General features: G+C 46.9%; 1 protein-coding gene across 1 annotated transcript in view; it reads left to right on the top strand.

The window, feature by feature from the left end:
- The window catches only part of IL1RAPL2 (interleukin 1 receptor accessory protein like 2), a 299,699-nt gene that overhangs the window by 12,469 nt on the left and 267,824 nt on the right, over positions 1 to 19,406 (top strand). Inside the window, exon 2 of the mRNA XM_015408385.1 lies at positions 1,093 to 1,366. Coding sequence (XP_015263871.1) covers positions 1,093 to 1,366 — 274 coding nt within the window. The remainder of the gene's footprint in view (positions 1 to 1,092; positions 1,367 to 19,406) is intronic.

The raw sequence follows: 19,406 nt of genomic DNA, 5'->3' as shown, positions 1-19,406 counted from the left end.
CCTCAGCCGCTTTCTCTTCTGCCTTGCCCCCTTTCCCCCTATCTGTTTCTCTCTCGCCTCAAGCCATGCGCTTTGTGTTGTGTTTCTTCTGGCTGCTCTCCTCTTCTCTGCACAACTCAAGTCTTAGCGAGCTGCTCCGTTGTGTTTTCTTTTTTAAAAACTAAAGTGTGCGCATGCTCCGTTGGGTGCTTGTGCGCATCTGTAGAGACTTGGGGGGGGGACCTTTTTGCTAGGGGACATGGGCGGGCGCCAGAACTACCACCGGAACCGCGATCAGACGCCCGCCCTTGCCCCGCGGTTTCCGGAAACTAGTATCTTCGAGGTACTAGTTTTTTACTGCGCGTTTTCCACGGGAAGCCTCGGGTGAGCCACGGGAGCTCTACGCTTCCCAGATGTGGCAGTGAGATCGCGCCCGGAAAATCCGCCTATCTTCTGTCCCTGTAATGCTCCGTGTGACCGGGGCCCTATTGTATTTTAACTAGTAATTATGATATATTTATGCATGTTTTTACTGAAGTAAATCACCCAGAGCCTGTGTATTCAGGGATTGGGTGATTCATATATCTAAAGTATAAATAGATAAATAAGTTTACATGGCCCAGGAATAAATCAGGCTGTGAGCCAGCACTGCAGGAAGGGGCACCTGACTCAGACGCAGTCAGTAGCACCAATGAGGGGGTCACCCACTGTCTCTATTGGTGATCTGCCACCGATCACTATTGTGCCTGAAGGCTTCTGCAGCCCTGGTTGGAACAGCAGAGCTAGTCTCCGCCTCTTCCTGGCTACCGGTGACCCAGCTGGCCAGTGCTAACTTTCCCAGTAAGTTAAATGACCAGTCTGTCCTTGTAGACTAGAACATTAGGAAAAGGGATAGAGCAAACCTTTCTCCTTCTTACTGTGAAATGCTAACTTGCTACACATTCGGACCTTGCATTAAATATTACCTTCACCCCACACCTGTTGTCTGAAGTGCTGAAGAACCATGTTATTTTGTGTGAATCGGCTTAGTTATTTCATTTCACTGTCTTAAAACATGTCTCCTTTGCTTCTCATTTCCTTCAATAGTTCTTCTTTTTTTTCTTTTTCTTTCAGTTGACGGTTGTATCGATTGGTTAGTGGATCTCAAGAAATACATGGCTTTGGCAGGTGAACCAGTCCGAATGAAATGTGCCCTTTTCTACAGCTATATCAGGACTAACTACAGCATGGCTCAAAGCACAGGCCTTCGACTCATGTGGTATAAAAATAGAGGAGACTTGGAAGAGCCCATTATCTTCTCTGAAGTAAGAATGAGCAAAGACGAAGACTCGATATGGTTTCACGCAGCGGAGGTTCAGGACAGTGGGTTCTATACCTGTGTGTTAAGGTGTGTATTGTGCTCTTAAGTTCAGAAATGCAAGAATAGTAACAATAATTACATTTGTATCCTGCCTTCCCCCTCCCCCCTTTATGGAGTGCAAGGCAGTTATCGCAGGAGATCTTCCATCCAGGTAATTAACAATACTCAAACCTGCTTCGCTTCGGCAGGATGGCTGTGTCATCTGCACCTTATGGATGGTTAAATCTCTAAAGGACCAAATTGAGTTAGTGGGTTTCCATCTGTTTATATAGTGTAGCGCCAGCAACATACCTGAGCTCCGTGCATGCCTCTGCCACAGTGCGTTTCCTCTTCCACTAGCACTTCCATGTGCATAAGGGAATGTTGAAAACCGTTGATCTTGCACAAATGGAAGTTTTAGAGGAAGAGGAGGTGTGCCAGTTCAGTGTAGTGGTTAGGAGCGCAGACACTAATCTGGAAGAACTGGGTTTGATTCCCCACTCCTTCACATGCAGCTGCTGGTGTGACCTTGGGTCAGTTACAAGTTCTTTCAGAGCTGTTCTCTCACGATCAGCTCTTGAAAGAGCTCTCTCAGCCCCACCTACCTCACAGGGTGTCTGTTGTGCGGAGGGGAAGGGAAAGGAGAATGTAAGCTGCTCTGAGACTCCTTTGGGTAGTGAAGGGTGGGGTATAAATCCAATCTCTTCTCTTCTTCTTCATCATCTTCTTCAGAGACTAGTGCATGCACAGCTAGTTCAGAACCAAGTCGTGGTGATTTAACTGAGGCTGGAGATACACAGTACATGTACATTTGTGACTGTTTCTACCCAAGGATTTTCTTTTCTAGTGCAAAGTGGCTATAGCGTATGGATCCAAATTGACCAAGACTGGCAGTAGGGGAAGAGGCAGTTGAACCCTTGATGTCTTTGCAGTATGCCAGCTGCTTTTGTCCTTGAGGGATAAATCGTAAGGGCCACAGCACCTTTCCCCTGTGGATATGAAAGCAGCACAGTGCTGATTTTTCGTGGACAGCAGCGTAGGCAGAACAGCCCCTTCTTCTCCCACTAATCATCTCCAATGTCCCTCTGCTTCATCAAGCCACTCATAGCTGCTGGGCCTTTTGAGGGGTGGGGGAAGAAAAAACAATCCCAGAACTACACTCTGTAATTCTGACCACTAGAATGCCAGCAAGAAACAGAACCCTCCAAAGCTATAGCAGTCTAAATTTTGACAGTCGGGAGACTGTAAGGAATGGGAGGCTGTGAGAGGCATGTATATATAAAGAGTAAGCATAGAGTGTGGAGGAATGAGAGACAGAGGGTAATGGGGGTATGACTGTGAGCAAGTGCAGTTCCAGGTACTTACAGTGGGTTTGCTGATGATTTCCCCTACTGCAGAGCCACAGACAAGACTGGGGTTAATGACTGTTTATTTGTGTTAGATAAAACAAACAACATGAGTAGGCAAGACAGAACAGCGGATTCCAGAAAACCAACACTGTGGATTCATTTTGTATAAATTCAAATGTATAACATTACTTAAGCCTCATTTTGTCTGGGATTAAGCTGTATTCTGTGTCTTAAATTGCCTGCTCTTTGTTTTGCCCTCTCTGCAATCTAGCTAGGGATTTTTTTCTTGTGTATACCATATTTGTGATGTGTATTTTTGCTTCTGGGTCCATCCTCTGTGGTGCATTAATGCACATCAGTACACATCACGAGGCATGGACATGGAACTGGGGTCACTGGGGGTGTGTGGGGGTATTTGTGAATTTCCTGCATTGTGCAGGGGGTTGGACTAGATGACCCTGGAAATCCCTCCATGATTCTTTGATTCATTAGTGAACAGGCCAGCATAAATGGTTCATTATTAGCACTTCTTACTTGATAGATGTGATGGTGCATTCCAAGGTACAGTGCTGGAAGAAGCTCCCATTGAATACATAGTAAAAAGAAATGGCAAAGGTTTTTTTTTAAGGAGAGAGAGGATCGTTGGTACACTTTGGACTTCATCCTAAGGATTGCTAGAGTGGCTCCGTCCCCCTTAAACTTAGCATAATGTTCCAGGAAGAACCCTGGAGCAAAAATTATCGTGTTTTCAGTGCAAACGTTCCCCAAATCAATCTCTACCTTCCTTACATAGGGTACCACTGTTGTTACTGTGATGCAGAAACCTTCCGATCATTTTGCTGCAGCTACGGTGGCAACATAGATTGGGGGGACTGTGAACATTGGGATTTATGGGGAGCACTGTTGTCTCTTTGGAATTGTTGTGTTTTGCCAGCGAGTGGTCTATTGTGTACATGCACTGCTGTTGTTTTTGTAATCTTCAAAATCCTTTATGGCCTGGAGAGATGTGCACACTGTGTTGTTCAGTAAACCACAGGGAAGAGCCATCCTATTCCATGCACTGGTAGTCTTGCTCACTACAGGTGTGTAGCAGGGCCTTCCAAAAGTCAGCAAAAAAAGGTGGTGGCTCTATAGGAGCTTTGACCATCTTCAGGATTCCAGTTTGAGTGCTGAAAACCATTCTAGGGCCCCGGTCACACGGGCTGGATATCGCGGGGGGAAGGCGTGGCTAATTGCCCCGGCGCAGTTTGATCCGCGATTACGCGATCAAACGTGCCGGCGGCACACCACGGGTCCTTCCCTTGGCGCCGGCAGGTAAACGAGGGACCAGAGGGGAATGCCGCCCGCCGGCGCGATCACACCACGGGCGTCTGGAGGCAGCCCGTGGCAAACGTTTACTAGTACCTTTGGAGGTACTAGTTTTTTAACGCGCATCATCGGCGGGACACCACGGGTTAGTCACGGGAGCACTACGCTTCCCAGATGTTGCGGTGTGATCGCGCCCGGAAAATCCGCCTATCATCAGTCTCTTTAGCGCAGCAAATGCTCTGTGTGAACGGGGCCTAGGAGACTTTAAAGAGGTTGACTTGATTTGGTGGCCCTCAACAGCTCAGCTTTCAGGCAGTACAAATTTGCATGTTGTTTTTTTATGAGAACAAAGTTTGATTCCAGTGGCACCTTTAAAACCAACAAAGTTTTATTCAAGGTATAAGCTTTCGTGTGCATGCTCACTTCCTCAGATACAGACCAACATGTCATGGCTACCCACCTGAATCTACTGTTTTTTATTGGCTTACTTTATGTCCAGATGCTTGAATCTGGCATCAAGAAAAGGGGACAACAGAAACTTTTCTTTTTAAATATCGCTGCTGCACTTCCTTCGCATACTTTCCAAGTAAATTCCTTCATTTTCCTACAAGACTCTGCTCCAGTATTCAATAAACAAAGGCCAAGCATTCAAACAACCAGCACAAACTTGCACAACTGCTAAAAACAATTGAAATTTGTGGGTTTTTAAAAGGCAATACTCCCATTTCTTTTATTTTGTAGCCCGCCTTTTTCACTGACACTCAAGGCAGATTACAAAGTACAGTAAGGGGGTTGGTAATCATACAGTATACCTGCAATTTAGATCTGTATTGGGAGAGTTGTGCATTTTTGCTACTTTAAAGCCCTCTGAAGAATTGTACAGGGCAATCAAAGAAAAGCTATTAGTTTAAAAAAAAAATTATAAAGGGAAAGTGGCTCAGAAAAGATCCAAAAGGCCTATCTGGCAGTTATTGGCTAATGGCCTGAGCTTCCTAAAAAATGTTACACATAGTTGTTGCCGCACTTACTCCAAATCCTCCTCCTTCCTTCAGCAAAAATAAAATTCACTGAAAGATCAAACTCCTCTGCCAAAGAAAGGAAGCACATGTAGTGTGGGTAAAGTGTCAAGCCTGGTGCTGTGAAACCCAGGTTCAGATTTAAAATCTGCCATGGAAGCTTGCTGGATGATGTACCCTCTCAGTTTAACCTACCTCACAAGGTTGGTGTGAGATTAAAATCGAAGCAAGGAGAATATTGTAAACTGGCTTGGGTCCCCATGGAGGAGGAAAGTAGGGTATTAAAAAACTAACCAAATGAACGACCCACTAGTGTTTCTTGCATGTGCCGACAAAGAAAGAGCATTCTCTGGCAAACAATTCCAGATGTTTTTACCCTTGTATTGACCTGATATGGCTATGGTGACCTACCTCTGGAAAAGGAGCTTGACTGAAACAGCTGTCTACATTTTTGGCCCTCAGAGGGTATCATCCATGTCTAGAGCGAGATCATGTTATATTAGTTTTGTTTGATTGCATATTTGTGTGTGTGTTGTTATCCATACATGAACATGATGGTACTAATATAAATTATTATGCCAAGGGTTGTAAATTGTACAGCACCGTTTTAATTCATTCAGTTTACAGAGGGCCATCTAGTTTCTCTCCTGAATGATCCAGCAACAGATATCGCCCAACAGCTTTGCACTGCTGAGATGTCTATCCCAGACTCCTAAGGCAGTGTTAAGTGGTGTAGTGGTTAGAATTAGAATGTCAGTCTAGAATCTGGGAGACCGTGGTTTGAATCCCCACTCTGCTATGTGAGCTTGTTGGGTGACCTTGGGCCAGTTACACACTGTCACCTAACCTGCCCTACAGGGTTGTTGTGAGGATACAATGGAAGCAAGAAGAATGATGTAAGCAACTTTGATTACCCATCGGCTAAAAAAGGCAGGATATAAATGAAGTAAGTACACATGAAGCTGCCCAGGGCTCTTTTTGTAGAAAAAGCCCAGCAGGAACTCATTAGCATAATAGGCCACACCCAACAGCAGGAACTCATTAGCATATTGGGCCACACTCCTGACAGCACAGCTCATTAGCACATTTGGCCGCACCCATATGTTACCAGAAGTGTGGTTATCCAGCCACACCCACCTTTTGCTTGTTATTCTGTTTACCTTGTTTGTTGTCAAAACCCAGGGCCTTTTTTGTAGCAGGAACTCCTTTGCATGTTAGGTCACACACCCTTAATGTAGCCAATCCTAATGAGTTTCTGCTGTTGGGTGTGGCCTATTATGCTAATGAGTTCCTACTTGAGAGCAGTCAAGGTTATAACTATGTGAATACTCATGAAGCTGCCTTATACTGGATCAGACTCTTGGTCCATCACAATAGGGCTGCCAACCTCCAGATGTCACCTGGAGATCTCCTGCTATTACAGTTGATCTCCAGATGACCTAGATCAGTTCCTCTAGAGAAAATGGCTGCTTTGGAGAGTGGACTGTAAGACATTATGTCCTGCTGATGTCTCTCCCCTCCCCATATCCTGCCCTCCCCAGGCTCTGCACCCCAAATCTCCAGGTATTTCCCAGGTAGTTGGGAACCCTACATCACACTCAGTGTTATCTACTCAGATTGGCAGCAGATCCCAGGTTCTTATGAAAAGGTTCTTATGAAAAGGTCTTTCACATACTGGACTCTTTTCAACTGTAGATGCCAGGGATTGAACCCAGGACCTTCTGCATGCCAAGCATGCCAAATGGATGCTCTGGCGCTGAGCCACAGCCCTTCCCCAGTCAATCAACTTATGTTGCTGTATTCAGGCAGCATCCTAGCAGGCACTGTGATTTTGGTGGAAAGTCTAGGTGGAGATCTCTGTGCACAGAAACAAAGCCCCCCAAAGGCAGTGGTTTGTTCTTGTACTAGAGATGCAAGGACTTGGGGTGTGGGGGTGGGTGGGTGAATTCTAAAAACTTAAGGGGGGGGAATGCTCCTTTTTTCCCCTTGAGGCTCAAAGTTTAAAAATGGAGTCAGAAAAGTTTTTTTTTTTTCAGAATAAGTGAGATACGTCTTAAAGCACCAGGTTTTAAAAATAACACTATCACGGATCATTCGCCCTGTCACACATCTCTGAGGTCGTGTCCACATGGTGATGATTCCCTGATGTGTGCACATTGCTTCTACAAATGCAGAGCCATGCGCAGCGGCAACGGAGCATGAAGTAACAATGAACTCTTCCATGATCTCATAAAGATTAACTGACAGTACAGCATAATCCAAAATGAATGTGTACTTTAGAAATACAAGCTTCTGCATGATACAACTTACTATTTCTTCTTTTTGTTCACTGCAGCATTCATATTAAATCTTTATGTTATTAAAATTGAAAACAGAGGGGGGGAATCCATTCTGAAATTAAAGAATAATTACAAACATTCATAGCAATGTTAGATGTTGACTTCTAACATTTCATAAATTAATGACACCATTTCACAACTGTTTGGATTGTGCAGCTGGCTTTCTGTAACCGCCTCAGAGAACCAGTTTGGTGTAGTGGTTAGGAGCGTGGATTCTAGTCTGGGAGAACTGGGTTTGATTCCCCACTCTTCCACATGCAGCTGCTGGCATGACCTTGGGTCAGTCACAGTTCTCTCAGAGCTGTTCTGGAAAGAGCAGTTCTCTCAGAGCTCTCTCAGCCCCATCTGCCTTACAGGGTATCTGTTGTGGGGAGAGGAAGGGAAGGAGATTGTAAGCCGCTCTGAGACTTGTTTGAGTAGTGAAAGGTGGGGTATAAATCCAATCTCCTCTTCCTCCTCCTCCTCCACTACTACTACTACTACTACTACTACTACTACTACTACTACTACTACTACTTCTTTCGTGATGTGCCCTGGTTCATCAATCCACTACTTTGTTGTAGGAATTTTTGTATTTTGGCATTTTTTAGTAATTTTTTGTAAGAATAGTATTTTATGTTTGTCTGTTATGGCATACTGCAATGTTGATAAGCTTATCTTCCAAGTGGGGCCTCCCAGAATTACAACTGATCTCCCCTAGACTATAAAAATCAGTTTTTCTGGAGAAAATGGTTGCTTTGGAGGGTGGACTCTATGGCATTATTCCGTGCAGTGCTTCTTCCCCTACCCAAACACTGCCCTCCAAATCTCCAGCAATCTCCAGACCCAGAGGTGGCACCCCTTGATGATGATGATGATGATGATGATGATGATGATGATGATGATGATGATGGAGATGGAGATGGAGAAGGAGAAGAAGAAGAAGAAGAAGAAGAAGAAGAAGAAGAAGAAGAAGAAGAAGAAGAAGAAGAAGAAGAAGAAGAAGAAGAAGAAGAAGAAGAAGAAGAAGCACAGTTGGATATTTGAGTGGTAGATGGTGTTCCACAATTCAAGATCTAGCCAAGTTCTTGGGAACTGCAGATGTATCTTCACAGGATTCTTGCTGTTTCAAGCAATGCGTGTTTCTGGACCCATTGAAACAATATAATATAAAACAACAATTTAAAAAACCCATTAAAACTCACAATTAAAAACACTTCAACTTGGACTGCCAATCAGTGTTCCCTCTAAGCTGAGTTAGTGTGAGCTAGCTCACAGTTTTTTAGCCTCTGACTCACACATTTTTGTCTTAGCTCAGGAAGGAGGGCTCCAGAGCAAACTGATTTCTGCAGTAGCCAAATCACTCGCTCACAACTTCAATGCCAGTAGCTCACAAAGTAGAATTTTTGCTTACAAGACTCCACAGCTTAGCGGGAGCATTGCTGCCAATAATTAAAAACTGAATCAGTAGTAGTGGACCAAGTCTTCTTGGATAACTCATCTGCTCTAGACCCTTTTCAATCTAGCTTCAGGCCAGGCTATGGGATAGAGATGGCTTTGCTAGCTTTAGGTGATGACCTCCTTCTGAGTGTAGACAAAAGGCATGCCTCTCTGTTGCTCTTATTGGATTTATCTACAACCTTTGATACAGTATATCAGGAGTCTCAACGTGGTGCCAGGGGGGTGCCATGGCACCCACAACACCTTTTCTGGTGCTCACCAAGTGTTTTTAGGAAGTCGGTGGGGCCAGGCAGGGCCTTTGCCCAGCAAAGCTTCTGATTGTTGGGAATTTGGTTGGCTGTGCAGATTTTTTAAAATGTTTTTTTGGCAGCAGCTGCCACCATAGCACAGGAATCTATACTGCCATGCCATGTCAGAATTACAAATGTTCCCGCATCTTTTACTATTTGGATTGATTATGGGGAAATATTAACTCCCCCCTCCTGTGCATAATATTGACAAATATTTGCTCCTATGCTACTATTAAATACTTTCTAAGTTGCCAACGAGGATAGGTCAGGACAGGAGGCATTGGGACTGAAAAATGGGGGGGGGAGATTACGAGTGGGGATAGTACAGCGGATCATGAAAGGAAGAGAGCAAAATGAAGGAGCAGTGCTGAAGAAATGTAGGAAAAGTCAACACAAGTTTTTGTTTTAATTTTGCTAGCTACCACAAACTAACAAGGCTGCCCCATTGCAAGATCTGGCTGTGCAGGATCTGGGTGGACCTAAAGGAAAAAGGAAACCATAGACCTTGTTAGGAGGCTCCATCCTGGCATTGATTATAGATGGTCCTGGCTAGTCTTGCCTTGCTCCAGTGCTGGCTTGGCTGATGGGTTTAGCAGGATCTGAGAAGCAAGGATTATCCTTCACTTTGTGGTAAACTTTGCAGAAAGGCTGAGCCCCAGAGACAGATATAGCTCTTTACTGTGCTCTGCCTTCCCTGTGCCCCTAGTGGCTGCAGTCAGAACTGCATTAGAAAATAAATTTAAAATGCATTCTGTGAATACAGCATGATGCTGGTTACTGGGGCCCTCCAGCTGACTTGGGCCTCCTGAATTTTGTCGTCCCCCTTGTCAGCAGCCCTGTGCACTGCAACCAACAATTGGATGTATGTGCCTCCCCCTCCCCATGAAGACTTCCTACCAGGGGTCATTTCGTAGAAAAAGAGCTAGGGGAACTCATTAGCATAACTCATTAGCATATGCCACACACCCTGACATCACCGTAAGTGTATCATAAGGCCACACACCCCACCCCCAACGGTCCCAGCCGCCACCGGCGGCCTTGCAGCTCCACTGCCGAGCCCCATGAGGGGCCCGGCGGTGGACCTGCAAGGCCGGCAGGAGTGCAAGGAAGCCCCATGAAGGCTCTCCCTGGCCCCAGGCAGGCAGGGGTGGGGAGAGGCAGGGAGGAAGCAACTTACCCTCCCTCTTCTCCTGCCTCCTCCTGGCTGAATGAGGGCAGGAAGCGGGGCGGCCGGAAGCAGGGGGCGGGGCTTCTTCATGTGGCCCTCCCCCCGTACCTCACCCGGGGGAACTGCAATCCCCCACGTTCCCCCCCGAAATGACCTCTGCTTCCTACCCTGGTAGAGCTGGGAACCTTTTGTACAAGTGCAGAAAGTGACTAGCTTTTGCATCAATGCAGAATTGTTGGCACGTTGTATATATTAAGCCAGTTTCTCTGCCCATTCCTGAATGAGCACAGCCCACTGGCCACAGCTGGTCTTAAATTGGCCCTATGCAGCTGCTTAATTTTAGGTCGATGGGTTTGATTTTGTGCTCAGAATGAAGGATGTGTTTTAGAGCTTCACTGAATGGGGCCCATTTAACAAGCATAAAAGTACTTCTCCTAAACACACACACTGGAGACCGAGAAGGTCATGCGATTTTCTTTTAAAATGAATTGAGTGTGCCTTTAACTGAGCCCAAGAGAACTTTAAAATGCAAAGAGGTCTATAAATGCTGTACATGCTTCCAACCCAAACCACCTCTGCTCCAAGGGCAGAGAGACTGACAACTGAACAAATGAAATGGTTGAGGTCATGACTCTGATGTGCCGCTTCCTGACCTCTGTCGGTCACTGCAACTCCTGTGGGACCCTTTATGCGATTTTTAAAAATGTTATTGTTATCTCAACTGTAAGTACTGTATATATTTCATAAGCTTGCAATGCTCTAAGCATTGGCTTGGATTAGAATTAGCACACAACTGGTCTCTTCTACAGTTCTCTCCTCTAAGATCCTGGGGTGCTAAACCAAAGCAGGGCAGCTTACTCTGTGTTACAACAAGGCAGCCTGCAAATGAAGGTATATGCTGACCTGATTGTGGCCGCACTGCTGCACAACTGCTACAGTTTGGCTGCAAGGTGATACTGTGTCTCCCTGCCCAGCAGAGATCAGGTGGCTCAAAGATCCAGTCAGGTCCCATCTCATCCTATGAAGCTACTGGTGCAGACCTGGCTTCTCATTCTGGCCCATTAATTACTCAGATGCAGGCTCTGAATTTTTCTTCTGTCTCCTTGACTCCTGGCTGAACTGCCTGTCAGCCTCCAGGCTACCAACCCTGGCATCTCCTGTGCTGGGAAAGTAATCTGTTGGCTACATTCAGTCATACCCACATGAGGACAGATCAGGCGGTGTCCTCCTTGGGTCAAGGTATTTACTCACATCAGTTTGTACCCCATATGACTTGTGATCAGCATTCCTTAAGGACTGCCTGGTCCCATATGAACCTACCTGACCATTATGAAGCTTTTAAAGTTATATCAAAATAATTTTAAATACTGATATTATTATGGTGGGAGGGGCCCATGAAGGCAAAAGTGCCTAGGGCCCATGAAAGTTGTAATGCCTGCATGATCTAAACTTCTAATGTTCAGTATCCTCACAGAAAACACTGAAATAACAGCATGTAGCTGTCGTTACAGTAATGATTTTATGATTTGCACAGTGGTAAATGCAAAGTGACACCCATATTTTAAAAAAGTTGCATATCAATAAACTCTTGTTATATTTTTATACTTTTTTTCTTAAGCGAGAACTTTCATACAAGGAAGAGTCTTTTTATTCTTGCCCACTCTGTTTTTTAATGTCTGAACATTCTGTTTCTTGGCATTGTATCTTATATATATAATTATGAGACCACTTCTTCTTCTTCTTCTTCTTTTTTGCTTCAATGCATTTATTTCTTTTTTTCCTCTTTCTGGAAATTTGGCATTGCACCGTTGTTTTCATTGTTTATAAAATTATAGGTGGCTTAAAATAGTGGAGAATTCTACAATAATAATTCATTTTCATTACATTAAAGTGAGGTTTGATTAAATGCTGAGAGAAATAATCATGCATTGGCCATTGCCTGCCCACGCTATTGGTCTTCTAATTCCAGACTCACCATTCAAAGTATGTATGCATGCATGTGTGTGTGTGTGATACATGCTTCTGGATAAACAGATGTTTACATTTTTTAGCAGATAAACTGGAATTGCCTGCCATGGCTAAGATCCGGAGGTATTTCCTATGATTGTTAGGTAGGGCTGAGTTTTGGCAAGGCCCAACTCCCTATGACTGGAGAAGAAACAAGTTTCTACAGAGAAGGGACAACATGTAAGTAGATGGCCTTTAGGATAGACCTGGAGCATTATTTTCCTAGCTTAGGTCCTTGTGGTCAGTTGCTGGAGCTGAAGATGCGAGGGCATGAAGTCCAGCAGGCACTTTGGTAAGGGTTGCCAGGTCTCGTCCCCCACTGGCCACCAGCAGGGGATGAGGGATGAAGAGTTGCTAGATCAAGGTTGGGGAATTCCTGGAGATTTGGGGATGGGGTCTAGGGAGGACAAGGACCTCAGTGGGGTACAGTACTATAGACTCCACCCTTCATAGCCTCCATTTTCTCCAAGGAAACTGATCTCTGTAGTCTGGAGATAGGGTTGCCAGGTCTCTGTTGGAAAATACCTGGAGACATTGGGGGTGGAGCCAGGAGAGGGTGGGGTTTGGGGAGGGGAGGGACCTCAGCATAGTACAATGCCATAGAGTCCACCCTTCAAAGCAGCCATTTTCTCCAGGGGAGCTGATCTCTGTCAACTGGAGATCAGTTGTAAAAGTGAGAGATCCCCAGGTCCCACCTGGAGGCTGGCAACCCAGACTGGAGATGAGCTGTAATTCCAGGAGATCCCCAAGTCCCACCTGAACGCTGGCATCCCTGAGATGTAGTATTTTTACAAGATGTAGCCAATTTAGGTCTGTCTGATAATTGCATGGGTGATGTGCACGCCATTATTCTGTTGTAAGTCTGCAGAGGACACTGAGCCCACCATGACCCATAAAACGCACTAGTCTAGGCCCCAGGTTATGATCAGGTTTCCAAATTGTTTTCGGCCGGGAGCGGGGGGCTCCCGGCTAGTGTCCGGGGTGTGCGCGCGCGCATCACTCGGATGTGACGTCGCACGCTGGGGGCGGTGCCACGGCCATTTGAGGGGAAAACATCCGGGTGACGCGCACGCGGGGGTGGGGTTTCCCCCGGGCCCGATATTTGTTGCGTAAAAAATCGGGCCGTCAAAGCGGGGGATTCCCCGCTCCCCGGCCCCATTTGGCAACCCTAGGTTATGAAGTTCCTGATTCAAATCCCAAGTTCCTTTTGGCCATGACTGTAGAAGGGTGTGTGGTGTTGATGTCAGCTGAATATAATTCACTGCCTGGTTCCGATTCAGATCTCCCAACAATCAATGCAACACTGTGTCACAATGTGGTCCAAGTTAACAGGCGCAACATGGGTGCCCTGACATTTCAGAGAAGAGTACAGAAAGTAATGCATTCTGCAGAGCGTCGATATGCCATTAATCTTCTGCCGCCTGCTGATGTTACTGTCAGCATTTTCATTACAAGGCCTCATTTTTCAAAAATTTAACAAATCAGCTGCAAAGATTCACTCTGGATTGAAACCTTTCATGCCGAGTACTAGGAAAGAAACTATCTCCTGTAATTGGCTTGAAATAAAACATAAATGTGAAATAGCTAACATTTATTGTACCATGTGGATGTACATGCACACCCTAATGGTGTGGTCCAGAGACTTTCACATGCAAAATATATTGGTTGCTTCAACAAGAGCCTACAGGGAGCGTTTTCACTCTATCCATATTTTTCTTTCCCCCCCCCCCCAATTCTGCCTTGTAAAGAAAGAAATACAGATACTTGTATACATTGTGCAAATTAAACTCCATACATATGCATTCATCTCTTGATGCCTATACATGAAGGGATGATGTGTATGTGTGAATACATCATTAGATACAAAAGCATAGACAGGACTTCCGTATCATCTCAAATAAGAGCCTTATCTATGGAGTAAGTTCAGATATTCCAAGCAAGTCTAAGCATTCAGTATCAGGGCTAACCCAATGATTTTTGGTGCCCTGGGTGGCGAATGACATCACTGCCCCCTCCTGTACCACGGGAAAGCCACAACTCATCCACCTCCCCGTATGTGTTGAGCAGTGTTCCCTCTAAGCTGAGTTAGTATGAGCTAGCTCACAGGTTTTTAGCCTCCGGCCCACACATTTTTGACTGAGCTCAGGAAAGAGGGCTCCAGAACAAACGAATGTATGCCGCAGCCAAATCGCTCGCTCCCAACTTTAATGCCAGTCACTTACAAAGTAGAATTTTTGCTCACAAGACTCCATCGCTTAGAGGGAACATTGGTGGTGAGATAGGAAGTTGCCACCAGCCCTTCTCTCCTCCTCCCCACACTGCAGTGAGGCAGGAAGCCACTACACCCACCCCTTGACTCTACACCATAGGGAAGGTAAAGAGGAGGAGGACCCTCCCCCACTGATGGAGGGAGGGAAGGAGCAGATTCCTTGCGGATCACCCACTGGGGCTGGAAGTGGTGCTTCACAGGGCTGTTGCTTTCTGAAGCAGATCCTGATGCCACAGGTGGGAGCAACAGGGCTGGTTGGGACCCCTCCACCTCTGTCACCCTAGGTGACCGCTTCGGTGCATCTAGTGAATAGGCCAGCCCAAATGCTGATTGCCACAGCATGTTTCCCACCTTCAGCCACGTTGTAGAAAATATGGGTTGCAGTCATCATACAGTTTCCTCTTCCACAGTCCATGGCAGTGATTGCTGTCGGTGGGGTGGAAAAGCTCATGCAAAATGGTCTCAGTTCTCAGGGTGAATTGGGCTTCACGATGCAGCCTGACTCCCCTTTCCCTGCTGCCACTGGAGGCTGCCACTGGAATGGGAGATTTCACTGCATGGTGGCTGTCATGCACGTGTTCAAGGATTTCAGTGGGGAAATCAGTATTTTCCTTAAAATGGGCAGAAATTTCTGTTGCCAACCCCAAATGTGTCTCTGTTATGTTGTCCATGAATTGTTAGTACCAGACATGTGTAGGCAGAATCAGAAGCTTTTGTCAACATCAAAAAATGCCACCAATAAAGAAACACATGAGTTTCATCTCATGCCCTTTAAGCATCTTGCTGTGCTCACAGGTATAGGAGCTAGGATCACTTAAGCATGATAAGGCACTGGAAAATCCACTTTCTTCATGGAAGAGTGGTGGGAGTGGCAATAGTCACAATTTCATTCTTGTTAAACTAGAAAATGTTCTTGTTCTAAAAACCAAGCTTTTGTTTAGTGGTGCCAGGTCCCCCCTGGCCACCAGTGGAGGGGGGGACGGGGGGTAGGGTTGCCAGCTCCAGGTTGGGAAACTCCTGGAGATTTGGGAGTGGAGCCTGGGCAGTACAGAGACCTCAGTGGGGTACAATGCCATATAGATTCCACCAGGGGTCATTTCGTAGAAAAAGAGCTAGGGGGACTCATTAGCATAACTCATTAGCATATGCCACACCCCCTGACATCACCGGAAGTGTGTCCTCCCCACAGCCGGCGGCGACCTCCAGCGGGCACCAGCAGGGAGCTCCATGCCCCGCCCTCCCGCACCTCACCCGGGGGGATGGCGTCCCCCTGCGTCCCCCCCCAAATGACCCCTGGATTCCACCCTCCAAAGCTGCCATTTTCTCCAGGGGAACTGATCTCTGTAGTCTGGAGGTGAGCTGTAATTCCAGGGGATCCCCAGGCCCCACCTGTGGGCTGGCACCCCTACTTTCATTTGTTAAGTGGAACTCATATGTTTGAAAAAGCTCATTTTAAAAAATAAACCTTCTTAGATGGGGTGCTTCAGAGGGGAGGGGGGGCTGGGTTCCAATTAGTTCTTCCTGGTCATAGATCTGTGAGTTCTCCTTTGCAATATGTGGAGTAAAGATCCCAATTTCTGTGGCAAAAGTAAATTCTAGACTGGCTTTTGGCTTCAGCTTAGTGCATTTTTAAAAAAATTGCATGATACCACATATATGTAAACCGGTCCCAAGCTCTGAGTAATCGAACCAAGGAATGTCATACTTGTAGGGTTGCCAGATCCTACCTTGTTGCTGGTGGGGGGATTTGGGGGGCATTCCTTTTTTTTGGGGATGTTGCATGATGTCCCTGACATGGTGATGTCACCCGGAAGTGAAATCATTGCGTTGACGATGTTGCATGGTGACACTCTGGTTTGAGGGCACAACTCTTTGGTTTGAGGGCAAATTTAACATGAAGTTTTGCCCTCAAACCAGAGCGTCCCAGATGACATTGTTGACGTGATGATGTCACTTCCTGGTGACATCCTCAAGTTGGGGACGTCACGCAGGGATGTGGCTGTTTGGGGGCTGGGTTTCCTCTGCCGGCCATCTGGCTGCTGGCAGGAAGAAGTAGGGTTGCCAAGTCCATCTTCCACCCCCAGTGGGGGACTTTGGGGGCGTTCCTGGAGGGGGTGGGGCATCCTCCCTGCAAGCTTGCGGAGTTCGTGCTTGGGATGAAATACGGGTTGCACACCCTTAAAGGGAGAGAGATGGGTGGCTGTGGGTGTTGGGGGTGGGACCCCTGGCAAACCGGGGGGGGGGTTGGCAACCCTAGGCAGAAGCCCTGAAAACTGGGGGAACTCCCTCCTGGACCTGAGGACTAGCAACCCGACATACCTGTAGGCCTCATTAGGTTCTATAAGAGGCATGGAGTTGATTTCTCATGGAGCTGATTTCTCAAGTATTAATGGCATCAAGTCACACACCTCTGCCTGAACTTTATTGAAAAGGGTAGTTTTGGAAAGTGCAAAGACTGATAGAGCATCCAAAGGGTGAGTGACTCGTCTTCCCTCTGTCAGTTATGTGAACGAGAACAGGAATGTGCTTAGGAAACAAAAACACAGATGTAAAATTTGCTCTCCTAAATAGGAAGGAAAACCACAGTTTCAGCTAAGAAGGAAGCTGATTTGCTGCTAACCTCAGCCCCGGAGGGATTGCTTAGATAGTACTCCTTGCAGTTTGCGAGAACTTCATTGCCACTGAACGCAGTCTCTGGAACAAAGAAAAACTACTGCTTTTGTCTTGCCTTGTGATTCTCACACCTGGTTTGCAGCAAAGACTGCTGTGCATGGTGGCTACCTCCTGACACAGTTGCTAAACCGGTTGTCAAATATTGTGCAAGCTCCAGGTTAGAAAGCAGGGCCTGTGGCTCAGGCATTTCAGGGGTGCCAGCGTCCATGGGGGACCTGGGGATCCCCCAGAATTACAGCTCCTCTCCAGACTACAGTGATCAGTTCCCTTGGAGTAAAGGGATGCTTTGGAGGGTGGACGCTATGGCCACTGTGTTCTCTGATTTCCCCAGGCTCCATCTTCAGTTCTCCAGGAGCTTCCCAGCCAGAGCTGTCAACCCTGCCTCCCATCCCCTGCTGGTTGCCAGGAGGGACCTGGCAACCCTACTTTGAGTTTGTGCTTCATTTTCAGAAAGGCCCAAGTTCAGTCTCCAGTTGAGGGGATCTCAGGTAGCACTTGGCAGGAAAGGTATTGGTCCAAAACTGAAAGCCCCAAATCCAAACACATCATGTTGTATAAGCTTTTGAGGAAAAGGCAGATATTTCAGATCATCATGATCTTAATACCCTCGCATGCCAGGACATGGCAGACCTGCTGGCAGGCAAAGAAAATTGAGGATTCAGGTTGCTGCTGGGCAGGGCCCATAAAAGTTAAGAAACAAGAAAACAAATTCAGTAGCAGCATTTCCACCCACCATCCCTAATCACTCCCCTCTTATCCAGTGAGAAGTCCCTTTTTTGAATGATGTAAGTCTGCCAACTCTGGGTAGGGAAATTCCTGAAGATTTGGAGGTAAAGCCTGGGGAGGGGGAAAGACCTCAAAAGGGTATAATGTCCTACCATCCACCCTCCAAAGCAGCCATGTGCTCCAGGAGATCAGTTGTAATTCTGAAAGATCACTAGGTGCCACCTGGTAGCTGACAACCGTAGTCGAAGTTGCTTGAATGTCAATGAGTTTGGGAGCTGAATTTACAGTTTTACATGTATAATGCGTGCACGCACACACACACACATTAATCAATTAATCTCCTGTAACGTTTTCAAAGCCTGGTGGGCCTAGGGAGCCCCGGCCAGTCAGAGTAGATGATGCTGGTTTGGAGGATCAGTGAATCTGACTCAATGTAAAGTGGCTTCATATGTTCCTATTTTTTAGTTAAAAAGCTGGCCAATGAGGTCAAAATAAGAACACTGCTAGAGTGGGAGTGAATGTATGGGTCTGCTGGAGGGAGAAGGGTGATGTGTGGCTATGTATGGCATTGTATGGATGGTTAGGTGGGACTGTCAGGGCCTAGTTAGTTTTAGTTAGAAGCACCCCTGCCACGACCAGTTAGGGTATGTTTTATTATAGATAGCACTTAGTCAGATTGTACAATTTTTAGTAGCTGGAGTACGGGACCCTACCATCGGTCGGCGGCCTGAAGCGTCTGCGGAGTCTGCTAATATGATGGATGGACTACGTATTCCAGTGCTCTTGGGGAGAGGGAAGTATGACGGTGGGTCTAGGCAGAGTTCAGAGCGAAGGGCGCAGAGAAATAGAGAGGCTCGGCGCCCTTACAGCCTTCGACCCATCCCAAGGATGACAGGCAGTGGGGCCGGGATTAAGAACACTCCTCCATCACTGGTGTTATGCAACGCCAGGTCTATCAACAACAAAGCCGAAATCCTATGAGATTTCGTGCTAGAACAGCAAGCAGACCTGGCGTGCGTGACCGAGACCTGGGTGCAGGAGGGGGAGACAGTGGCACTCGCCCAGCTTGCTTCCCCGGGGTTCTCGGTCTTTCACCAGTCGCGGATTAGAGGGCGGGGGGAGGAGTGGCGCTTTTCATTCGGGAGGCTTACTCCGTCAGGGCACTCCCGCGGGTAGAGATCACGGGGATAGAGTGTGTCGGCGCGATGATGGAGGCTGAGGAGAGTTTGGCGATTTGGCTGGTGTACCGACCACCTAACGCACCGGCCGATAGCCTACCATCCCTGCTAGAGGCCGTATCAGGCTGGGCGCTGGAGCACCCGAGGCTGCTGGTCTTGGGTGACTTCAACGTCCATGCTGAGGACGCGACCTCCAGCCGGGCTATGGACCTGGTGTCGTCCATGGAGGCACTAGGACTCTCCCAGGTCGTTTCGGCCCCCACGCATCGGGGCGGTCACACGCTCGACTTGATCTTCGCTGCGGGAGTGACGGTGGACCGGATTA

This window comes from Gekko japonicus, unplaced genomic scaffold (genome assembly GCF_001447785.1).
Source record: "Gekko japonicus isolate JY-2015 unplaced genomic scaffold, Gekko_japonicus_V1.1 scaffold643, whole genome shotgun sequence".
NCBI lineage: Eukaryota > Metazoa > Chordata > Lepidosauria > Squamata > Gekkonidae > Gekko > Gekko japonicus.
The sequence above is the reverse complement of the archived record's forward strand: the minus strand, read 5'-3'. Positions and strand labels throughout refer to the sequence as shown.